Source organism: Arachis hypogaea, chromosome 9, assembly GCF_003086295.3.
Source record: "Arachis hypogaea cultivar Tifrunner chromosome 9, arahy.Tifrunner.gnm2.J5K5, whole genome shotgun sequence".
Taxonomy (NCBI): Eukaryota; Viridiplantae; Streptophyta; class Magnoliopsida; order Fabales; family Fabaceae; genus Arachis; species Arachis hypogaea.
In genome coordinates, this window is record NC_092044.1 from 77572273 (window position 1) to 77597039 (window position 24767).

At 40.8% G+C, this 24767-nt stretch overlaps 1 protein-coding gene across 1 annotated transcript in view; it reads left to right on the forward strand.

Moving 5' to 3' along the window:
• Positions 1-4559: 4559 nt before the first annotated feature.
• The window catches only part of LOC140175145 (ATP-dependent Clp protease proteolytic subunit-like), a 37129-nt gene continuing 16921 nt past the window's right edge, over positions 4560-24767 (forward strand). Inside the window, exon 1 of the mRNA XM_072202071.1 lies at positions 4560-5016. Coding sequence (XP_072058172.1) covers positions 4560-5016 — 457 coding nt within the window. The remainder of the gene's footprint in view (positions 5017-24767) is intronic.

A 24767-nucleotide genomic window follows, 5' to 3' on the forward strand; every position in this document is an offset into this window, starting at 1 on the left:
TGCAATTCCTTGTGAAGACGACCCGAGGTTTAAATACTTCGGTTATCAATTTATTTAGGGGTTTGTTACTTGTGATAACCAAAATGTTTGCACGAAGGGATTTCTGTTGATTTAGAATCTATATCTACAACGCGACTATTTTTATAAAATTCTTTACTAGCAAAAATCCTAACGTCAAAAAATACTCGGTTATCAATTTTAAAGGGGTTTGTTACTTGTGACAACCAAAACGTTTGCACGAAGGGATTTCTGTTGGTTTAGAATCTATATCTACAACGCGACTATTCTTATAAAATTCTTTACTAGCAAAAATTCTAACGTCACCTATTCATCAAAAACACTAGATGGAGCCCAATCCAATTACACTACTACCGAGAAGGAACTCTTAGCTATTGTTTTTTCTTTGGATAAATTCCGAGCCTATCTTCTTGGTTCTAAAGTAGTAGTGTACTCGCATCATGCGGCGTTAAAATATTTGTTGGCTAAGAAGGAATCCAAACCGAGATTGATTAGATGGGTTTTATTGTTGCAAGAATTGAATTTGGAAATCAAAGATAGGAGTGGTTCGCAAAACCTAGTGGCGGATCACTTAAGTCGCCTTGAACATACCAAAGGCGATGCCACTCCTATGAATGATTCTTTTCCCCTTGAGGGCTTGCATTCAATCTCAGAAGTTATTCCTTGGTATGCTCCAATGGCAAACAACTTGGTTTCACGCACCTTTCCTCCTAACCTCTCCAAACATCAATAGGATAAGCTAAAAAGCGAATCCAAATATTATGTATGGGACGATCCTTACCTTTAGAGACGTGGAGCGGACCAAGTAGTCCGAAGGTGCATCCCCCAAACCGAATTCCAAGCAATCTTGGACGCTTGCCATTCCTCCGAGGGAGGTGGACATTATGGACCTCAAAGGACGGCAAGAAAGGTCCTTGATTGTGGATTTTGGTGGCCAACTCTTCTTAAAGACTCTTCTCTTTATTGCAAATCTTGTTCTCAACACCTTAGATTTGGTAATATCTCTAAGAAGGATGAAATCCCCCAACAAAACATGCTATTTTGTGAAATCTTTGATGTATGGGGTATCGACTTCATGGGGCCATTCCCAAACTCTAATGGTTTTCTCTATATTCTACTAGCCGTCGATTATGTGTCCAAATAGGTGGAAGCGATACCCACCCGAACGGACGATGCTAATGTAGTTCTCTCTTTTGTGAGGAATAATATAATTTGTCGCTTTGGGTCACCGCGAGCAATTGTGAGTGACCAAGGTTCACACTTTTGCAACAAAAGAATGGAAGGGCTCATGAAAAAGTACGACATCATACATAAAGTTGCCACAGCACCCCCAAATGAACGGCCAAGCCGAGGTTTCCAATCGGGAAATCAAGCATGTATTGGAAAGGATTGTGAAGCCTAGTAGAAAAGATTGGAGTGCCAAGCTTACCGACGCACTTTGGGCATACCGAACGGCATACAAAACCCCGATTGGCATGAGTCCCTTTCGGTTAGTGTATGGTAAAGCTTGCCACTTACTGGTGGAAATTGAACACAAAGCATATTGGGCCGTCAAGGAATGCAATCTAAATTTGGGTGGGGCCAGAGTTGAGAGAAAGCTTTAATTATCGGAATTAGAATGTTTGAGATTAGAGGCCTATGACAACTCTAGGCTTTACAAAGAAAAGATGAAAGCCATCCATGATAAGAACATTAGGAGAAGGGAATTTAGGCCCGGTGAACTCGTCCTTCTTTACAATTCAAGGTTGAGATTGTTGCCCGAAAAGCTAAGATCGAGATGGGAGGGACCCTATCAAGTAGAGAAAGCGGAACCTTATGGAGTCTACCATTTGTGCCACCCCTCAAATCCGGATATTTTCAAGGTAAATGGGCACCGTTTCAAATTGTATCATGGTGAGCAAAGGAAGACCAACAAGGAGATTGAGGTATTCCTTTTGGAAGATGTACATCTTGACAAAGAGCATTGAGCTAGTGGAAGTCCAACTTAAGGACGTTAAACAAAAGTGCTAAGTGGGAGACACCCCACCATGTTGAGATCTATCTTTTTGCCCCCTTTGTATATAGCCATTGAACTCTTCTTTGATTTGTGATTGCTTAGTCCTTAACTTATTTAGCTAGACTTGATTTTATTGCTCATAGAAGTTTGCACTATGGATTACTTGCATGGTAGAAAACACCCTATCTCTAGGTTTTACATGAAGTTTTAGGTGTCTTTTTGGCCTTTGGCTAGCTACCTGCTAATTTGTGATAAGATGTGCATTCTTCATTCTCAAAAAAGGGGGGTAGGGACGCGAACGCACGCTGTGCGCGAACGCGTCCATAGCGCGGATGCAGGTCCATACATTTCCCAGAGAGTTGGGCCACTCTCGCACCAACGTTAGGCCCCAGCACAACTTTATTCGCGCTGACGCGCACCGTGTGCCAGCACGTCCATATGCTCAAAACGAAATGCGCGCGACCGCGCACATGCCGCTTTCGCGCCGATTTGCTGCCGCAATTCCCATGCCAAGGACCCGAAAGTTGCGCCATACCTAGGCCCTGCCGCACCTCTAGTTCATTTTTCAGAGAGTTGTGCCATACCTAGGCCCGCCTTGAGCCAGAGGCACAACACCACTGCCGCGTCCGCGCACGTGCCACGCGCGCGCCAATCTGATCACCACGGCCTCCGCGCGTCTGCACCTTGTGTGCGCGCACGCCACCACTCCTGCAGCCAACTTCTAGTACAAGATCTAGAGAGTTCCGCAACTCCTAGGCTAACATCGTGCTACTGTCATGAGCATTTTCACGCATGTGCGCACCTGGCGCGCGCGCGTCCTTCCTGCCACTGCCACCTGTGCGAGCGCGCACAGTGCGCGCACGCGTCGATCTTGCGACGTGAAACATAAACCAGCGCACCTACATTTCACTTTCTAACCCCTTATACCATTCTCCATCCTCTTTCTTCCATCTTCTCCTCTATACCACTCCACCCCCTCTCAGCCCCAACCGGCGGTACTACCTCCGGTGGCCCCCATATTTTCTCTCTCCTCTATTTCTTCACCTCTCTTCTACTCCTCTCTCTCACCTATACTTCCATTACCTCTCTTTCTCTGCCAAGGTACTCTTACCTACTTTCCCTCTTATTTTGCTTATCTCTTTTCCCTTCCTTAGTTAGTTGATTTTGTTTCTTTTAAGTAGCGTCTCTCCCTTTTAGCTCTTCATTGCTTGTTTGTCTTTGTTTTTACTTTTCTACTTCTTATAGGTGTTGTGGGTCATAACTTCTTTTGCATTGCTAGATTAGTTGTTATATGCTTGATTTCATTGCAATTGTGGTGCACTATGATGACTAATGTTGCCTTGTGGGATGTTACATTGCCCCACCCCCTTCACTTGCTCATTGCAAAAAGGATGGACGCCAAGTGTTTGATGAAGAGCACACATGACCTTTTGAGCTCATTTTGACTCATTGCTTTCCAATTAGTGTTCTTCTCCACTAACTTGGGTTTTCCTTCGTGCATCGAGCACGCCACTCTTCACATTTCACATTTTTTACTTGCCCACCTCATTATGACTTGCTGTCCATTATTGATGTTTGGGTGTACGCTTCTCATGCCTCTTACTTGCATGCTTATACCTCCCCTACATCACATGCTAGTGACTTGCCTTGCTTACAAATATTGTCTTGGTTACATGTTGCAGCTGTCATGTAGTAAAGATGCTTATTCTCTTATGGCATAATCTCTCACTCGCATGCTTCCCATTTATTGGTGTTCTTTTGGGTTTGATGTTTCTCCCCTTTCCAATTTTACAGGATGGTCACTAAGAAGGACAAGAGAAAAGCCCCGAAGAAACCAACCGCCAATAGAGCGCGCCAAGAACCTAAGGCCAAGCCCCTCCTCAAGAAGGCAAGGAGCACCGCCAACATTGATGCATTAGAGAAGGACAATCCTCCAAGGGACTCAAGCAAGCTTCCTAACCGCTACTGCGAACTTGTCTACCCCATAATGACTGAGCGAAACTATCAACTGGAGCCCCTTCTAGTCCTTCCGGCACACATCGCTCCGATGGTGATGCCCCGCATTGAGCAGAGGCAATGGGGGTTTCTAATGAGACAACCAAAGGAGGCCAACTTATCCTGGGTGGTGGAGTTTTACTCCAACTACTACTCACCCCTTCTCACATCAATTTTTGTGCGCCGAAAGCAAGTCCCGATCACAGTGGAAGCCATCCAAGGAGTGCTTAAGACCAGGCCATTAGCGGTAGGGTATGACGCCTATCAAGAAGTTTTGTCAGCACGCTGCGAACATGGGTTCGATTGGGATGCGATTCTCCGAGTAATAGCCATACCCGAAGCCTCTTGGATTCGAGGGAGTATGAGGCAAAGGCCTAAAGGCATCGATGCACGTTTCCTCACTCAAGAAGCCGCGGCATGGGCCCAAATCCTAGCTCACTACGTGCTTCCAAGCATCCATGGGTCATCCATTACCGCCGAGCTTGCCTTATTGGTTTGGTGCATCCTAACCGAGAAACCGGCCAACATCCCGCATGCCATCTGACAAGCTATGGGGCGTATTCATGTTAAGGGAAACTTTCCCTTTCTCGCTATGGTAACCGAATTAGTCGCATCGGCCGGTGTGCACCGCGAGACCAAGGACCAGAGGAACTTAATCCCGGTCGAAGGTGATATTGTTCCGACCAAGAGGCGCCTCAAACCCCCGGTGGTTACCGAAGACCTTGGCATGGCGATTCCCACTTGCAACCCCACTACTTCATCCACACCACCAAAATCGTCCAACCAACGCCTTGAAGACCTTCACAGGAAGTTGGACCGTTATGAGCGGCGAAACCAACGCCGATATGCTTACGTCAAGAAGCTTCTAAGTATTGTCACCCCACCTATGGAGGAACCGGATATCTCCACGTCCACCGCAACCTCAAGCGGAGATAGCACTATGAAGGAGATGAAGGACATACTGGATGCGGCCACCCACTACGCATCACTTATAGCACGGAGGACTGGTGCACGGAATTGTGATCATCAACAATGGCTCCAATAATTTGGTAGCTCTCACACGTGAATTACACTTAGTCACAACTCCGCACAACTAACCAGCAAGTGCACTGGGTCATCCAAGTAATACCTTACGTGAGTAAGGGTCAATCCCACGGAGATTGTTGGTATGAAGCAATTTATGGTCATCTTGTAGATCTCAGTCAGGCGGGTAATAATTGGTTATGGGAAATATAAAGAGATACTTGCTTAAATAATAAAGAATAGAACTACTTATGTAAATTAATGGTGGGAATTTCAGATAAGCGTATGGAGATGCTTGTCCCTGTTGAATCTCTGCTTTCCTACTGCTCTCATCCAATCCTTCTCACTCCTTTCCATGGCAAGCTGTATGTAGGGCATCACCGTTGTCAATGGCTACATCCCATCCTCTCAGTGAAAATGGTCCAAATGCTTTGTCACAGCACGGCTAATCATCTGTCGGTTCTCAATCAGGCTGGAGTAGAATCCCGTGATTCTTTTGCATCTGTCACTAACGCCCAGCCTTCAGAAGTTTGAAGCTCGTCACTGTCATTCAATCCCGGAATCCTACTCAGAATACCATAGACAAGGTTAGACTTTCTGGATTCCCATGAATGCCGCCATCAATTCTAGCTTATACCACGAAGATTCTTATTAAGGAATCTAAGAGATATGCGCCCGGTCTAAGGTAGAACGGAAGTGGTTGTCAATCACGCGCGTTCATAGGTGAGAATGATGATGAGTGTCACGGATCATCACATTCATCAAGTTGAAGTGCAACGAATATCTTAGAACAGGAATAAATCGAATTGAATAGAAAATAATAGTAATTGCATTGAAACTCGAGGTACAGCAGAGCTCCACACCCTTAATCTATGGTGTGTAGAAACTCCACCGTTGAAAATACATAAGTGAAAGGTCCAGGCATGGCCGAATGGCCAGCCCCCATGAAGGTCTAAGGACTAGGCGCCGAGAGATGTCTAATACAATAGTAAACTATCCTATTTATACTAGACTAGCTACTAGGGTTTACAAGAGTAAGTATTTGATGCATAAATCCACTTCCAAGGCCCACTTGGTGTATGTTTGGGCTGAGTTTGATCTATCCACGAGCTGAGACTTCTTTTGGAGTTGAACACCAAATTGTAACGTGTTTTGGGCGTTCCACTCCGGTTCATGACGTGTTTCTGGCGTTTGACTCCAGACAGCAACATGGAACTGGCGTTGAGCGCCAGTTTACGTCATCTAATCATGAATAAAGTATGAACTAATATATATATATTGCTGGAAAGCTCTGGATGTCTAATTTCCAACGCCATTGAGAGCGCGCCATTTAGAGTTTTGTAGCTCCAGAAAATCTATTTTGAGTGTAAGGAGGTCAGATTCCAACAGCATCAGCAGTCCTTTGTCACCCTCTTATCAGAGTTTTGCTCAGGTCCCTCAATTTCAGCCAGAAAATACCTGAAATCATAGAAAAACACACAAACTCATAGTAAAGTCCAGAAATGTGAATTTAGCATAAAAACCAATGAAAACATCCCTAAAAGTAACTAGATCATACTAAAAACTACCTAAAAATAGTGCCAAAAAGCGTATAAATTATCCGCTCATCACAACACCAAACTTAATTTGTTGCTTGTCCCCAAGAAACTGAAAATCAATTAGGATAAAAAGAAGAGAATATACTATAAATTCCAAAATATCAATGAATATTAATTCTAATTAGATGAGCGGGACTTGTAACTTTTTGCTTTTAAACAGTTTTGGCATCTCACTTTTTCCTTTGAAGTTTAGAATGATTGGCTTCTCTAGGAACTTAGAATTTCGGATAGTGTTATTGATTCTCCTAGTTAAGTTTGTTGATTCTTGAACACAGCTACTTTTATGAGTCTTGGCCGTGGCCCTAAGCACTTTGTTTTCCAGTATTACCACCGAATACATAAATGCCACAGACACATGACTGGGTGAACTTTTTCAGATTGTGACTCAGCTTTGCTAGAGTCCCCAGTTAGAGGTGTCCAGAGCTCTTAAGCACACTCTTTTTGCTTTGGATCACGACTTTAACCACTCAGTCTCAAGCTTTTCACTTGGACCTGCATGCCACAAGCACATGGTTAGGGACAACTTGATTTAGCCGCTTAGGCCTGCATTTTATTTCCTTGGGCCCTTCTATCCATTGATGCTCAAAGCCTTGGATCTTTTTTACCCTTGCCTTTTGGTTTTAAGGGCTATTCACTTTTTCTGCTTGCTTTTTCTTTTTCTTTCTATTTTTTTCTCCATTTTTTTCGCAAGTGATGAGTAGATAATTTATACGCTTTTTGGCATTGTTTTTAGGTAGTTTTTAGTAAGTTCAAGCTACTTTTAGGGATATTTTCATTAGTTTTTATGTTAAATTCATATTTCTAGACTTTACTATGAGTTTGTGTGTTTTTCTGTAATTTCAGGTAATTTCTGGCTGAAATTGAGGGACTTGAGCAAAACTCTGAAAAAGCTGACAAAAGGACTACTGATGCTGTTGGAATCTGACCTCCCTGCACTCCAGATGGATTTTCTGGAGCTACAGAACTCCAAATGGCGCGCTCTCAACGGCGTGGGAAAGTAGACATCCAGAGCTTTCCCGCAATATATAATAGTCCATACTTTATTTGGGAATTGACGACGTAAAGTGGCGCTCAACGCCAAGTACATGCTGCTGTCTGGAGTTAAACGCTAGAAACACGTCACGACCCGGAGTTGAACGCCCAAAACACGTTATAACTCGGCGTTCAACTCTAATAAACGCCTCAGCTCGTGGATAGATCAAGCTCAGCACAAACATACACCAAGTGGGCCCCGGAAATGGATTTGTGTATCAATTACTTACTCATGTAAACCCTAGTAGCTAGTCTAGTATAAATAGGATAAGTTACTATTGTATTAGACATCTTTGGTCTCAGTTTTGTTTTATTCCTCATCTTAAGAGGCTATTGATCACGTTTTGGGGGCTGGCCATTCGGCCATGCCTGAACCATTCACTTATGTATTTTCAACGGTGGAGTTTCTACACACCACAGATTAAGGGTGTGGAGCTCTGCTGTACCTCAAGTTTCAATACAATTACTATTACTTTCTATTCAATTCTCTTTTATTCTTATTCCAAGATATACATTGCACTTCAACTTGATGAATATGATGATCTGTGATACTTATCATCATTCTCACATATGAACGCGCGTGACTGACAACCACTTCCGTTCTACTTTAGGCCGGGCGCATATCTCTTAGATTCCCCAACAGAATCTTCGTGGTATAAGCTAGATAGATGGCGGCATTCATGGGGATCCGGAAAGTCTAACCTTGTCTGTGGTATTCCGAGTAGGATCCCGGGAATCCGAAAAGTCTAACCTTGTCTGTGGTATTTCGAGTAGGATTCCGGTATTGAATGACTGTGACGAGCTTCAAACTCCTGAAGGCTGGGCGTGATGACAAACGCAAAAGAATCAAGGGATTCTACTCCAACCTGATTGAGAACCGACAGATGATTAGCCGTGCTGTGACAGAGCATTTGGACCATTTTCACTGAGAGGATGGGATGTAGCCATCAATAAGGGTGATGCCTCCAGACGATTAGCCGTGCAGTGACAGCGCATAGGACCATTTTCCCGAGAGGATTAAAAGTAGCCATTGATGATGGTGATGCCCTACATACAGCTTGCCATGGAAAGGAGTAAGAAGGATTGGATGAAAGCAATAAGAAAGTAGAGATCCAAGAGGAGCATAGCATCTCCATACACTTATCTGAAATTCCCACTATTGATTTACATAAGTATTTCTATCCCTTTTTATTTTCTATTTATTATTAATTTTCGAAACCCATAACCATTTAATCTGCCTAACTGAGATTTACAAGGTGACCATAGCTTGCTTCATACCAACAATCTCTGTGGGATCGACCCTTACTCACGTAAGGTTTATTACTTGGACGACCCAGTACACTTGCTGGTTAGTTGAACGAGATTGTGGAAAGAAAGTGCTGAGTTAATGTTTTTATGCACATGCCAAAGAGCCATTATTGTTGATCACAATTTCGTCCACCAAGTTTTTGGCGCCGTTGCCGGGGATTGTTCGAGTATGGACAAGTGACGGTTAATCTTGTTGCTCAGATTAGGTAATTTTCTTTTCAAAAAAAAAAACTTTTTCAAAATTTTTCTTTTCTTTTTCGTTTTTCCAAAAATATTTTCGAAAAAAAAAATTTAATAAAAATCCAAAAAAAAATTTAATAAAATCATAAAAATCAAAAATATTTTGTGTTCTTGTTTGAGTCTTGAGTCAATTTTTAAGTTTGGTGTCAATTGCATGCTTTAAAAATTTTTCTTGCATTTTTCGAAAATTCCATGCATTCATAGTGTTCTTCATGATCTTCAAGTTGTTCTTGGTAAGTCTTCTTGTTTGATCTTGATGTTTTCTTGTTGTGTTGTTTGTTGTTTTTCGTGTGCATTTTTCGTTTGTTAGAGTCCATGCATTAAAGATTTCTAAGTTTGGTGTCTTGCATGTTTTCTTTGCATCAAAATTTTTTCAAAAATTATGTTCTTGATGTTCATCATGATCTTCAAAGTGTTCTTGGTGTTCATCTTGACATTCATAGTGTTCTTGCATGCATCTTGTGTTTTGATCCAAAATTTGCATGTTTTGGGTCATGTTTGTGTTTTTCTCTCTCATCATTAAAAATTCAAAAATCAAAAAAATATCTTTTCCTTATTTCTCTCCAAATTTTCGAAAATTTGAGTTGACTTAGTCAAAAATTTTCAAAATTAGTTGTTTCTTACAAGTCAAGTCAAATTTTCAATTTTAAAAATCTTATCTTTTCAAAATCTTTTTTCAAAAATCATATCTTTTCCAATTTTTCCTCTTTTTCGAAAATTTCAAAAATCTTTTTCAAAATATTTTCAAAATCTTTTTCTTATCTTTATATCATATTTTCAAAATTACACTAACAATTAATGTTATTGATTCAAAAATTTGAAGTTTGTTACTTTCTTTTTAAGAAAGGTTCAATCTTTAAATTCTAGAATCATATCTTGTAGTTACTTGTTAGTTAAGTAATTAATTTTAATTTTAAAAATTAAATCTTTTTCAAACATATCTTTTTATCACATCTTCTTATCTTATCTTTTTATCATATCTTTTTCAAAATTTTATTTCAAAAATTTGATTTCAAAATATCTTATCTAACTTCTTATCTTCTTATCTTTTTAAAATTTGATTTTCAACTAACTCTTTGACTTTTTGTTTGTTTCTTATCTTTTTAAAAACCACCTAACTACTCTTTCCTCTCTAATTTTCGAAAATATCTCACCCCTTTTTCAAAAATTCATTTTAATTAACTAATTGTTTCATATTTTAATTTTAATCTTATCTTCCTTTAATTTTCGAAAATACTAACCCCTTTTTCAAAATTATTTTCGAAATTCTCCCTCTCTTTTCTTATTCTATTTAATTATTTATTTACTAACACTTCTCTTCACCTCTCTTCATCTAAATATCTGAACCCACTCTTCTTCACTCGTATCCCTTTTCTTTTTCTACTAACATAAAGGAATCTCTATACTGTGACATAGAGGATTCCTCTTTCTTTTCTTGTTTTCTTCTCTTTCATATGAGTAGGAACAAGGATAAAGGCACTCTTGTTGAAATTGATCCAGAACCTGAAAGGACTCTGAAGAGAAAATTAAGAGAAGCTAAGTTACAACAATCTAAAGCTAACCTTTCAGAAACATTCGAACAAAAGAAGGATATGGCAGCCGAAAACAATAATAATGCAAGGAGAATGCTTGGTGACTTCACAAAGCCAACGTCCAAATTTGATGGAAGAAGCATCTCCATTCCTGCCATTGGAGCCAACAACTTTGAGCTAAAACCTCAGCTAGTTGCCTTAATGCAACAAAACTGCAAGTTTTATGGACTTCCATCTGAAGATCCTTATCAGTTTTTAACTGAGTTCTTGCAGATCTGTGAGACTGTAAAGACGAATGGAGTTGATCCTGAAGTCTACAGACTCATGCTTTTCCCTTTTGTTGTAAGAGACAGAGCTAGAACATGGTTGAATTCACAATCCAAGGATAGCCTGGACTCCTGGGATAAGCTGGTCACTGCCTTCTTGGATAAATTCTTTCCTCCTCAAAAGCTGAGCAAGCTGAAAGTGGATGTTCAAACCTTCAAACAAAAAGAAGGTGAATCCCTCTATGAAGCTTGGGAAAGATACAAGCAGCTGACCAAAAGATGTCCATCTGACATGTTTTCAGGATGGACCATATTAGATATATTCTATTATGGCCTGTCTGAATTTTCGAAAATGTCATTGGACCATTCTGCAGGTGGATCTATTCACCTAAAGAAAATGCCTGAAGAGGCTCAAGAACTCATTGACATGGTTGCAAACAACCAATTCATGTACACTTCTGAGAGGAATTCCGTGAATAATGGGATATCTCAGAAGAAAGGAGTTCTTGAAATTGATGCTCTGAATGCCATATTGGCTCAGAACAAAGTGTTGACTCAGCAAGTCAACATGATCTCTCAAAGTCTGAATGGATGGCAAAATGCATCCAACAGTACTAAAGAGGCAGCTTCTGAAGAAGCTTATGATCCTGAGAACCCTGCCATGGCAGAGGTTAATTACATGGGTGAACCTTATGGAAACACCGATAACTCATCATGGAGAAATCATCCAAATTTCTCATGGAAGGATCAACAAAAGCCTCAACAAGGCTTTAATAATGGTGGACGCAATAGGCTGAGCAATAGCAAGCCTTTTCCATCATCTTCTCAGCAACAGACAGAGAATTCTGAACAAAACACTTCTAATTTAGCCAATCTAGTCTCTGATCTGTCAAAGGCCACTTTCAGTTTCATGAGTGAAACAAGATCCTCCATCAGAAATCTGGAGGCACAAGTGGGCCAGCTGAGTAAGAAAGTCATTGAAACTCCTCCCAGTATTCTCCCAAGTAATACAGAAGAGAATCTAAAAGGAGAGTGCAAGGCCATTGATATAATCAATATGGCCGAATGCACAAGGGAGGAGGAGGACGAAAATCCTAGTGAGGAAGACCTCCTGGGACGTCTCTCAAGCAAGAAGGAGTTTCCTATTAAGGATCCAAAGGAATCTAAGGCTCAAATAGAGACCATAGAGATTTCATTAAATCTCCTTCTGCCATTCATGAGCTCTGAAAACTATTCTTCCTTTGATGAGGATGAAGATGTGACTGGAGAGCAAGTTGCTCAATATTTAGGAGCTATCATGAAGCTGAATGCCAAGTTGTTTGGTAATGAGACTTGGGAGAGTGAACCTCCCTTGCTCATTAATAAACTAGATACCTGGATTCAGCAAACTCTACCTCAAAAGAGACAAGATCCTGGCAAGTTCTTAATACCTTGTACCATAGGCACCATGACCTTTGCAAAAGCTCTGTGTGACCTGGGGTTAGGGATAAATCTTATGCCACTCTCTGTAATGGAGAAGCTGGGGATCATTGAGGTACAACCTGCCTTGTTCTTATTACAATTGGCAGACAAGTCATTGAGACAAGCTTATGGAATAATAGAGGACGTGTTAGTAAAGGTTGAAGGCCTTTACATCCCTGCTGATTTCATAATCTTAGACACTAGGAAGGAAGAGGATGAGTGCATCATCCTTGGAAGACCTTTCCTAGCTACAGCAGGAGCTGTGATAGATGTCAACAGAGGTGAATTAGTCCTTCAATTGAATGGGGACTACCTTGTGTTTAAGGCACATGGCCATCCCTCTATGACAAAAGAGAGTAAGCATGAAGAGCTTCTCTCAGTTCAGAGTCAAGAAGAGCCCCCACAGTCAAACTCTAAGTTTGGTGTTGGGAGGCCACAATCAAACTCTAAGTTTGATGTTAAGACCCCATATCCAAACTCTAAGTTTGATGTTGGGACTATACAACATTGACCTGATCACCTTTGTGGCTCCATGAGAGCCACTGTCAAGCTATTGACATTAAAGAAGCGCTTGTTGGGAGGCAACCCAATTTTATTTATCTAATTTTTATTTTATTTTATTTTATTGTTATTCTGTGTTTTATTAGATACATGATCATGTGGAGTCACGAAAAAAATATAAAAATTAAAAACAGAATCAAAAATAGCAGAAGAAAAAAAACACACCCTGGAGGAAGCACAGGCTGGCGTTCAACGCCAATAAGATGCATCTGGCTGGCGTTCAACGCCAGAACAGAGCATGAATCTGGCGCTGATTGCCAGAAACAAGCAACATTCTGGCGCTGAACGCCAGGAATGTGCCTAGAGGAAAAGCTGGCGCTGAACGCCAGCAACAAGCATGAAACTGGCGTTCAACGCCAGAAACATGTTACATGTGGGCGTTGAACGCCCAGAATGTGCACCACTCGGCGTTTAAATGCCAGAATGGTGTGCAAAGGCATTTTACATGCCTATTTGGTGCAGGGATGGAATTCCTTGACACCTCAGGATCTATGGACCCCACAGGATCACCTCAGAATCTGTGGACCCCACAGGATCCCCATCTACTATATTCCCACCTTACCTCCTAATCCTATTTTTCTCTTCCCCATGTCACACTTCCCAAAAACTCTTCACCAATCACCTCAACCTCTCTTCCCAATCACCTATTCACCACTCACATCCATCCACTCTTCCCCATAAACCCCACCTACCTTCAAAATTCAAAAACACTTTCCCACCCATTCCCACCCTAAATGGCCGAACCTACACCCTCCCCCCTCCCTATATATACCTTTCCTTTCTACTTCATTTTCACACAACACAACCCCCTCTTCCATACCTTGGCCGAACCTACACTTCCCTTTCTCCTCCATATTCTCTTCTTCTTCTTCTTCTCTTCTTACACTCTTGCTCGAGGACGAGCAATATTTTAAGTTTGGTGTGGTCAAAGCACAATCTTTTTTGTTTTCCACTACCATCAATGGCACCTAAGATCGGAGAATCCTCTAGAAAAGGAAAAGGAAAGACAAAAGCTTCCACCTCCGAGTCATGGGAGATAGAAAGATTCATCTCCAAAAGCCATCAAGACCACTTCTATGATGTTGTGGCAAAGAAGAAGGTGATCCCTGAGGTCCCTTTCAAGCTCAAGAAAAATGAGTATCCGGAAATCCGACATGAGATCCGAAGAAGAGGTTGGGAAGTCCTAACCAACCCCATGCAACAAGTTGGAATCTTAATGGTTCAAGAGTTCTATGCCAATGCATGATCACTAGGAACCATGATCAAAGTATGAACCCGAGTCCAAATAATTATCTCACAATGGTTCGGGAAAAATACTTAGATTTTAGTCCGGAAAATGTGAGGTTGGCATTCCACTTGCCCATGATGCAAGAAGATGAACGCCCCTACACTAGAAGGGTCAACTTTAATCAAAGGTTGGACCAAGTCCTAATGGACATATGTGTGGAAGGAGCTCAATGGAAAAGAGACTCCAAAGGCAAGCCAGTTCAACTAAGAAGACTGGACCTCAAGCCTGTGGCTAGAGGATGGTTAGAGTTCATTCAACGCTCCATCATTCCCACTAGCAACCGATCTGAAGTTACTGTGGATCGGGCCATCATGATTCATAGCATCATGATTGGAGAGAAAGTAGAAGTTCATGAAGTCATCTCCAATGAATTCTACAAAATAGCCGACAAGCCCTCCACCATGGCAAGGCTAGCTTTTCCTCACCTTATTTGCCATCTATGTTACTCAGCTGGAGTTATCATAGAAGGAGACATCTCCATTGAGGAGGATAAGCCCATCACCAAGAAGAGGATGGAGCAAGCAAGAGAGACCCTTCACGGTTCTCAAGAGATGCATGAGGAAGCTCATCATCAAGAAATCCCTGAGATGCCTCAAGGGATGCACTTTCCTCCCACCAACTATTGGGAACAATTCAACACTTCCTTAGAAGATTTGAGCCACAATGTTGAACAATTAAGGGTGGAACATCATGAGCACTCCATCATTCTCCATGAAATAAGAGAAGATCAAAGAGCAATGAGGGAGGAGCAACAAAGGCAAGGAAGGGACATAGAAGAACTTAAGGACATTGTTGGACCTTCAAGAAGAAGACGCCACTAAGGTGGATTCATTCCTTGTTCTTATTTCTTTCTGTTTTTCAGTTTCTATGTTATGTTTATCTATATTTTGTGTCTCTACTTCATGATCATTAGTATGTAGTAACCATGTCTTAAAGTTATGAATAATTCCATTAATCCTTCACCTTTCTTAAATGAAAAATGTTTTAATTCAAAAGAACAAGAAGTACATGAATTTCAAATTTATCCTTGAATTTAGTTTAATTATATTGATGTGGTGACAATACTTTTTGTTTTCTGAATGAATGCTTAAACAGTGCATATTTTTGATCTTGTTGTTTATGAATGTTAAAACTGTTGGCCCTTGAAAGAATGATGAACAAAGAGAAATGTTATTGATGAACTGAAAAATCATGAAATTGATTCTTGAAGCAAGAAAAAGCAGTGAAAAGTAGAAAAGCTTGCGAAAAAAAAAATGGCGAAAAAATAAAATTTAGAAAGAAAATGAAAAAGCAAGCAGAAAAAGCCAATAGCCCTTAAAACCAAAAGGCAAGGGTAAAAAGGATCCAAGGCTTTGAGCATCAATGGATAGGAGGGCCCAAGGAAATAAAATCCTGGCCTAAGCGACTAAATCAAGCTGTCCCTAACCATGAGCTTGTGTCATGCAGGTCCAAGTGAAAAGCTTGAGACTGAGTGGTTAAAGTCGTGATCCAAAGCAAAAGAGTGTGTTTAAGAGCTCTGGACACCTCTAACTGGGGACTCTAGCAAAGCTGAGTCACAATCTGAAAAGGTTCACCCAGTCATGTGTCTGTGGCATTTATGTATCCGGTGGTAATACTGGAAAACAAAATACTTAGGGCCACGACCAAGACTCATAAGTAGCTGTGTTCGAGAATCAACATACTTAACTAGGAAAGTCAATAACACTATCCGGAATTCTAAGTTCCTAGAGAAGCCAATCATTCAAAACTTCAAAGGAAAAAGTGAGATGCCAAAACTGTTCAGAAGCAAAAAAGCTACAAGTCCCGCTCATCTAATTAGAATTAATATTCATTGATATTTTGGAATTCACAGTATATTCTCTTCTTTTTATCCTAATTGATTTTCAGTTGCTTGGGGACAAGCAACAATTTAAGTTTGGTGTTGTGATGAGCGGATAATTTATACGCTTTTTGGCATTGTTTTTAGGTAGTTTTTAGTAAGTTCAAGCTACTTTTAGGGATATTTTCATTAGTTTTTATGTTAAATTCACATTTCTTGAATTTACTATGAGTTTGTGTGTTTTTCTGTAATTTCAGGTAATTTCTGGCTGAAATTGAGGGACTTGAGCAAAACTCTGAAAAAAGCTGACAAAAGGACTACTGATGCTGTTGGAATCTGACCTCCCTGCACTCCAAATGGATTTTCTGGAGCTATAGAACTCCAAATGGCGCGCTCTTAACGGCGTTGGAAAGTAGACATCCAGAGCTTTCCTACAATATATAATAGTCCATACTTTATTTGGGAATTGACGACCTAAAGTGGCGCTCAACGCCAAGTACATGCTGCTGTCTGGAGTTAAACGCTAGAAACACGTCACGACCCGGAGTTGAACGCCCAAAACACGTTATAACTCGGCGTTCAACTCCAATAAACGCCTCAGCTCGTGGATAGATCAAGCTCAGCCCAAACATACACCAAGTGGGCCCCGGAAGTGGATTTGTGCATCAATTACTTACTCATGTAAACCCTAGTAGCTAGTCTAGTATAAATAGGATAAGTTACTTTGTATTAGACATCTTTGGTCTCAGTTTTGTTTTATTCTTCATCTTAAGAGGCTATTGATCACGTTTTGGGGGCTGGCCATTCGGCCATGCCTGAACCTTTCACTTATGTATTTTCAACGGTGGAGTTTCTACACACCACAGATTAAGGGTGTGGAGCTCTGCTGTACCTCAAGTTTCAATACAATTACTATTACTTTCTATTCAATTCTCTTTTATTCTTATTCCAAGATATACGTTGCACTTCAACTTGATGAATGTGATGATCCGTGACACTCATCATCATTCTCACCTATGAACGCGCGTGATTGACGACCACTTCCGTTCTACTTTAGGCCGGGCGCATATCTCTTAGATTCCCCAACAGAATCTTTGTGGTATAAGCTAGATAGATGGCGGCATTCATGGGGATCCAGAAAGTCTAACCTTGTCTGTGGTATTCCGAGTAGGATCCCGGGAATCCGAAAAGTCTAACCTTGTCTGTGGTATTCCGAGTAGGATTCCGGTATTGAATGACTGTGACGAGCTTCAAACTCCTGAAGGCTGGGCGTGATGACAAACGCAAAAGAATCAAGGGATTCTACTCCAACCTGATTGAGAACCGACAGATGATTAGCCGTGCTGTGACAAAGCATTTGGACCATTTTCACTGAGAGGATGGGATGTAGCCATCAACAAGGGTGATGCCTCCAGACGATTAGCCGTGCAGTGACAGCGCATAGGACCATTTTCCCGAGAGGATTAAAAGTAGCCATTGATGATGGTGATGCCCTACATACAGCTTGCCATGGAAAGGAGTAAGAAGGATTGGATGAAAGCAATAAGAAAGTAGAGATCCAAGAGGAGCATAGCATCTCCATACACTTATCTGAAATTCCCACTATTGATTTACATAAGTATTTCTATCCCTTTTTATTTTCTATTTATTATTAATTTTCGAAACCCATAACCATTTAATTTGCCTAACTGAGATTTACAAGGTGACCATAGCTTGCTTCATACCAACAATCTCTGTGGGATCGACCCTTACTCACGTAAGGTTTATTACTTGGACGACCTAGTACACTTGCTGGTTAGTTGAACGAGATTGTGGAAAGAAAGTGCTGAGTTAATGTTTTTATGCACATGCCAAAGAGCCATTATTGTTGATCACGATTTCGTCCACTAGCAAGCTTTTGTTTTTCACTGCTTTTTCTTGCTTCAAGAGTCAATTTTATGATTTTTCAGTTCATCAATAACATTTCTCTTAGTTAATCATTCTTTCAAGAGCCAACAATTTTAACATTCATAAACAACAAGATAAAAAATATGCACTGTTCAAGCATTCATTCAGAAAACAAAAAGTATTGTCACCACATCAATATAATTAAACTAAATTCAAGGATAATTTCAAAATTCATGTACTTCTTGTTCTTTTGAGTTAAAAACATTTTTCATTTAAGAGAGGTGAAGGATTTATGGAATTTATTTATAACTTTAAGACATAGTTACTAAACACTAATGATCATGAAGTAGAGACACAAATATAGATGACATAATAAGCATAAAAACCGAAAAACAGAAAAAAAATAAGAACAAGGAATGAGTCCACCTTAGTGGCGTCTTCTTCTTGAAGGACCAATGATGTCCTTAAGCTTTTTTATGTCCCTTCCTTGCCTTTGTTGCTCCTCCCTCATTGCTCTTTGATCTTCTCTATTTTCATGGAGAATGATGGAGTGCTCTTGATGTTCCACCCTTAATTAATTCACATTGTAACTCAAATCTTCTAAGGAAGTGTTGAGTTGTTCCCAATAGTTGTTGGGAGGAAAGTGCATCCCTTGAGGCATCTCCGGGATTTCTTGGTGATGAGCTTCCTCATGCGTCTCTTGGGTTCCATGAGTGGGCTCTCTTGTTTGCTCCATCCTTTTCTTAGTGATGGGCTTGTCCTCCTCACTGAGGATATCTCCTTCTATGATAACTCCAGCTGAGTAACATAGATGGCAAATAAGATGAGGAAAAGCTAGCCTTGCCAAAGTAGAGGACTTATCGGCTATTTTGTAGAATTCATGGGAGATGACTTCATGAACCTCTACTTCCTCTCCAATCATGATGATATGAATCATGATGGCCCGATCCATAGTAACTTTAGATCGATTGCTATTGGGGATGATAGAGCATTGAATGAACTCCAACCATCCTCTAGCCACAGGTTTGAGGTCCAGTCTTCTTAGTTGAACCGGCTTGCCTTTGGAGTCTCTTTTCCATTGAGCTCCTTCCACACATATGTCCATAAGGACTTGGTCCAACCTTTGATTAAAGTTGACCCTTCTAGTGTAGGGGCGTGCATCTCCTTGCATCATGGGTAAGTTGAACGCCAACCTTACATTTTCCGAACTAAAATCTAAGCATTTCCCCCGAACCATTGTAAGATAATTCTTTGGACTCGGGTTCACACTTTGATCATGGTTCCTAGTGATCCATGCATTGGCATAGAACTCTTGAACCATTAAGATTCCGACTTGTTGAATGGGGTTGGTTAGAACTTCCCAACCTCTTCTTTGGATCTCATGTCAGATCTCCGGATACTCATTTTTCTTGAGCTTGAAAGGGACCTCGGGGATCACCTTCTTCTTTGCCACAACATCAAAGAAGTGGTCTTGATGGGCTTTAGAGATGAATCTTTCCATCTCCCATGACTCGGAGGTGGAAGCTTTTATCTTCCCTTTCCCTTTTCTAGAGGATTCTCCGGCCTTAGGTGCCATTAATGGTAATGGAAAAACAAAAAGCTTATGCTTTTACCACACCAAACTTAAAATATTGCTCGCCCTCGAGCAAGAGAAGAAAGAAGAGAAGAAGAAGAAGAAGAAAAGATGGAAGAGAAGGGGAGGTGTATGCTTCGGTCAAGGTATATAAGAGGGGGGTTGTGTTGTGTGAAAATGAAGAAGAATAGAGGGGTATATATAGGGAGGGGGGAGAGGGTAGGTTCGGCCATTTAGGGTGGGTTTGGGTGGGAAAGATTTTTGAATTTTGAAGGTAGGTGGGGTTTATGGGGAAGAGTGGATGGATGTGAGTGGTGGAGGGGGTAATTGGGAAGAGAGATTGAGGTGATTGGTGTAGTGCTTTTGGGAAAGTGTGTTATAGGATTAATTAGGAGGTAAGGTGGGAATATGTTAGGTGGGGATCCTGTGGGGTCCACAGATCCTGAGATGATCCTGTGGGGTCCACAGATCCTGAGATGATCCTGTGGGGTCCACAGATCTTGAGGTGTCAAGGATTTACATCCCTGCACCAATTAGGCATGTAAAATGCCTTAGCATACCATTCTGGCATTTAAACGCCGAAGTGGTGCACACTCTGGGCGTTCAATGCCCATGTGTAGCATGTTTCTAGCGTTGAACGCCAGTTCCATGCTTGTTACTGGCGTTCAGCGCCAGCTTTCCTCAGGGCACATTTCTGGCGTCCAAACACCAGGATGTTGCTTGTTTCTGGCGTTCAGCGCCAGATCCATGCTCCGTTCTGGCGTTGAACGCCAGCCAGATGCACCTTACTGGCGTTTAAACGCCAGTAAGTCCTTCCTCCAGGGTGTGATTTTTCTTCTGCCGTTTTTGATTCTGTTTTTAATTTTAATAATATTTTCATGACTCCACATGATCATGAACCTACTAAAACACAAAATAACAATTAAAAATAAAATTAGATAAATAAAAATTGGGTTGCCTCCCAATAAGCGCTTCTTTAATGTCAATAGCTTGACAGTGGGCTCTCATGGAGCCACAAAGGTGGTCAGGTCAATGTTGTGGACTCCTGACACCAAACTTAGAGTTTGGATATGGGGGTTCAACACCAAACTTAGAGTTTGGTTGTGGCCTCCCAACACCAAACTTAGAGTTTGATTGTGGGGGCTCTGTTTGACTCTGTATTGAGAGAAGCTCTACATGCTTACTCTCCCTTGTTACAGAAGGATAGCCGTGTGCCTTAAACACAAGGTAGTCCCCATTCAATTAAAGGACTAATTTTCCTCTGTTAACATCTATCACAGCTTCTGCTGTGGCTAGGAAAGGTCTTCCAAGGATGATGCATTCATCTTCTTCCTTCCTAGTTTCTAAGATTATGAAATCAGCAGGGATGTAAAGGCCTTCAACCTTTACTAACACGTCCTTTACTAATCCATAAGCTTGTCTTACTAACTTGTCTGCCAATTTTAATGAAAATAAGGCAGGATGTACCTCAATGATCCCCAGTTTCTCCATTACAGAGAGTGGCATAAGATTTATGCCTAACCCCAGGTCACACAGAGCCTTGTTAAAGGTCATGGTGCCTATGGTACATGGTATTAAGAATTTACCAAGATCTTGTCTCTTTTGAGGTAGAGTTTGCTAAACCCATGTATCAGGTTCACTAATGAGCAAGGGAGGTTCACCTTCCCAAGTCTCATTACCAAATAACTTGGCATTCAGCTTCATGATGGCTCCTAGATATTGAGCAACTTGCTCTCCAGTTACATCTTCATCCTCTTCAGAGGAAGAATAATCTTCAGAGCTCATGAATGGCAGAAGGAGATTTAATGGAATCTCTATGGTCTCTATATGAGCCTCAGATTCCTTTAGGTCCTCAATAGGGAACTCTTTCTTGCTTGAGAGACGTCCCATATGGTCTTCCTCACTAGGATTTTTGTCCTTCTCCTCCCTTGTGCATTCGGCCATATTGATTACATCAATGGCCTTGCACTCTCCTCTTGGATTTTCTTCTGTATTGCTTGGGAGAGTACTGGGAGGAGTTTCAATGATTTTCTTACTCAGCTGGCCCACTTGTGCCTCTAAATTTTTGATGGAGGACCTTGTTTCACTCATGAAACTTAAAGTGGCTTTAGACAGATCAGAGACTAAATTTGCTAAATTAGAGGGGATCTGCTCAGAATTCTCTGTCTGTTGCTGAGAAGATGATGGAAAAGGCTTGTTATTGCTTAGCCTGTTTCTTCCACCATTATTAAAGCCTTGTTGAGGCTTTTGTTGATCCTTCCATGAGAAATTTAGATGATTTCTCCATGATGAATTATAGGTGTTCCCATAAGGTTCACCCGTGTAATTTACCTCTGCTAATGCAGGGTTCTCGAGATCATAAGCTTCTTCAGAAGCTGCCTCTTTAGTACTGTTGGATGCATTTTGCCATCCATTCAGACTTTGAGAAATCATGTTACTTGCTGAGTCAATACTTTGTTCTGAGCCAATATGGCATTCAAAGCATCAATTTCAAGAACTCCCTTCCTCTGAGGCGTCCCATTATTCACGGAATTCCTCTCAGAAGTGTACATGAATTGGTTATTTGCAACCATGTCAATAAGTTCTTGAGCTTTGGTGCACGAAATTGCAATCACACTTTTGCAATTCCGCACAACTAACCAGCAAGTGCACTGGGTCGTCCAAGTAATACCTTACGTGAGTAAGGGTCGATCCCACGGAGATTGTCGGCTTGAAGCAAGCTATGGTTATCTTGTAAATCTTAGTCAGGATATCAGAAATTATCAGGATTGATTGTGAAAAGTAAAAGAACATGAACTAAGTACTTGTTTTGCAATGATAGAGAATAGGTTGAGGTTTTGGAGATGCTCCATCTTCTGAATCTCTGCTTTCCTACTGTCTTCTTCTTCAAGCACGCAAGGTTCCTTCCATGGCAAGCTGTATGCAAGGGTTTCACCGTTGTCAGTGGCTACCTCCCATCCTCTCAGTGGAAATGTTCAACGCACGCTGTCACGGCACGGCTATCCATCTGTCGGTTCTCAATCAGGCCGGAATAGAATCCAGTGATTCTTTTGCGTCTGTCACTAACGCCCCGCCTTTAGGAGTTTGAAGCTCGTCACAGTCATTCAATCCTTGAATCCTACTCAGAATACCACAGACAAGGTTTAGACCTTCCGGATTCTCTTGAATGCCGCCAACAGTTCTAGCTTATACGACGAAGATTCTGATTAAAGAATCCAAGAGATATCTACTTAATCTAAGGTAGAACGGAGGTGGTTGTCAGGCACACGTTCATAGTTGAGAATGATGATGATTGTCACGGATCATCACATTCATCCGGTTTAAGAACAAGTAATATCTTGGAATGGAAGCAAGCATGATTGAATGAAAAACAGTAGTAATTGCATTAATCCATCAAGACATAGCAGAGCTCCTCACCCCCAACCATGGGGTTTAGAGACTCATGCCGTGGAAAGTACACAAAGAAACGTGTAAAGTATCATGAGGTACAGATACAATGTCAAAAGATCCTATTAATAGTGAACTAGTAGCCTAGGGTATACAGAAATGAGTAAATGACGTAAAAATCCACTTCTGGGTCCACTTAGTGTGTGCTTGGGCTGAGCAATGAATCATTTTCGTGTAGAGACCTTTTCTGGAGTTAAACGCCAGCTTTTATGCCAGTTTGGGCGTTTAACTCCAAGTTTTATGCCAGTTCCAGCGTTAAACGCTGGAAATTCTGAGGCTGATTTTCCACGCCGGTTTGGGCCATCAAATCTTGGGCAAAGTATGGACTATTATACATTGCGGGAAAGCCCAGGATGTCTACTTTCTAACGCCGTTGATAGCGCGCCAATTGGGCTTCTGTAGCTCCAGAAAATCCACTTCGAGTGCAGGGAGGTCAGAATCCAACAGCATCTGCAGTCCTTTTCAGTCTCTGAATCAGATTTTTGCTCAGGACCCTCAATTTCAGCCAGAAAATACCTGAAATCATAGAAAAACACACAAACTCATAGTAAAGTCCAGAAAAGTGAATTTTAACTAAAAACTAATAAAAATATACTAAAAACTAACTAGATCATACCAAAAATATACTAAAAACAATGCCAAAAAGCGTATAAATTATCCGCTCATCACAACACCAAACTTAAATTGTTGCTTGTCCCCAAGCAACTGAAAATCAAAATAGGATAAAAAGAAGAGAATATACTATAGACTCCAAAATATCAAGGAAACTTAGCTCCAATTAGATGAGCGGGACTAGTAGCTTTTTGCCTCCGAACAGTTTTGGCATCTCACTCTATCCTTTGAAGTTCAGAATGATTAGCATCTATAGGAACTCAGAACTCAGATAGTGTTATTGATTCTCCTAGTTAAGTATAATGAATCTTGAACATAGCTAGTGTATGATTCTTGGCTGTGGCCCAAAGCACTCTGTTTTCCAGTATTACCACCGGATACATACATGTCACAGACACATAATTGGGTGAACCTTTTCAGATTGTGACCCAGCTTTTCTAGAGTCCCCAATTAGAGATGTCCAGGGTTCTTAAGCACACTCTTTTTGCCTTGGATCACAACTTTATTTCTTTCTTTTTCTTTCTCTTTCTTTCTTCTCTCTCTCTTTTTTTTTTCGAAATTTTTTTTGTATCCACTGCTTTTTCTTGATTCAAGAATCAATTAAATGATTTTTTAGATCCTCAATAACAGTTCTCTTTTTCCTCATCCTTTCAAGAGCCAACAATTTTTAACATTCTCAAAACAACAAATTCAAGAGACATATGCACTGTTCAGGCATTCATTCAGAAAACAAAAAGTATTGTCACCACATCAAACTAATTCAACTAGTTTCAAGGATAAATTTCGAAATCCTGTACTTCTTGTTCTTTTGTGATTAAAGCATTTTTCATTTAAGAGAGGTGATGGATTCATAGGACATTCATAGCTTTAGGACATGAATTTTAAATTTTATTAATTATGAATTAAGAACAAGAGTCAAAAATAGATATAAGATTAGACTAGAAAATAAAAATAGAAAAAACAAAAAAATTTTTAAATAGGCTCCTAATGATAGAGGTTTTCACAGAGTTAGGACTCAACAACCTTGATTTTGAGAAGTGGATGCTCCCTCAACTTGAGATGAGAGCTTTTGGCGTTTCAACTCTTGGAGTTCACGCCCCTGCTTCTCTTG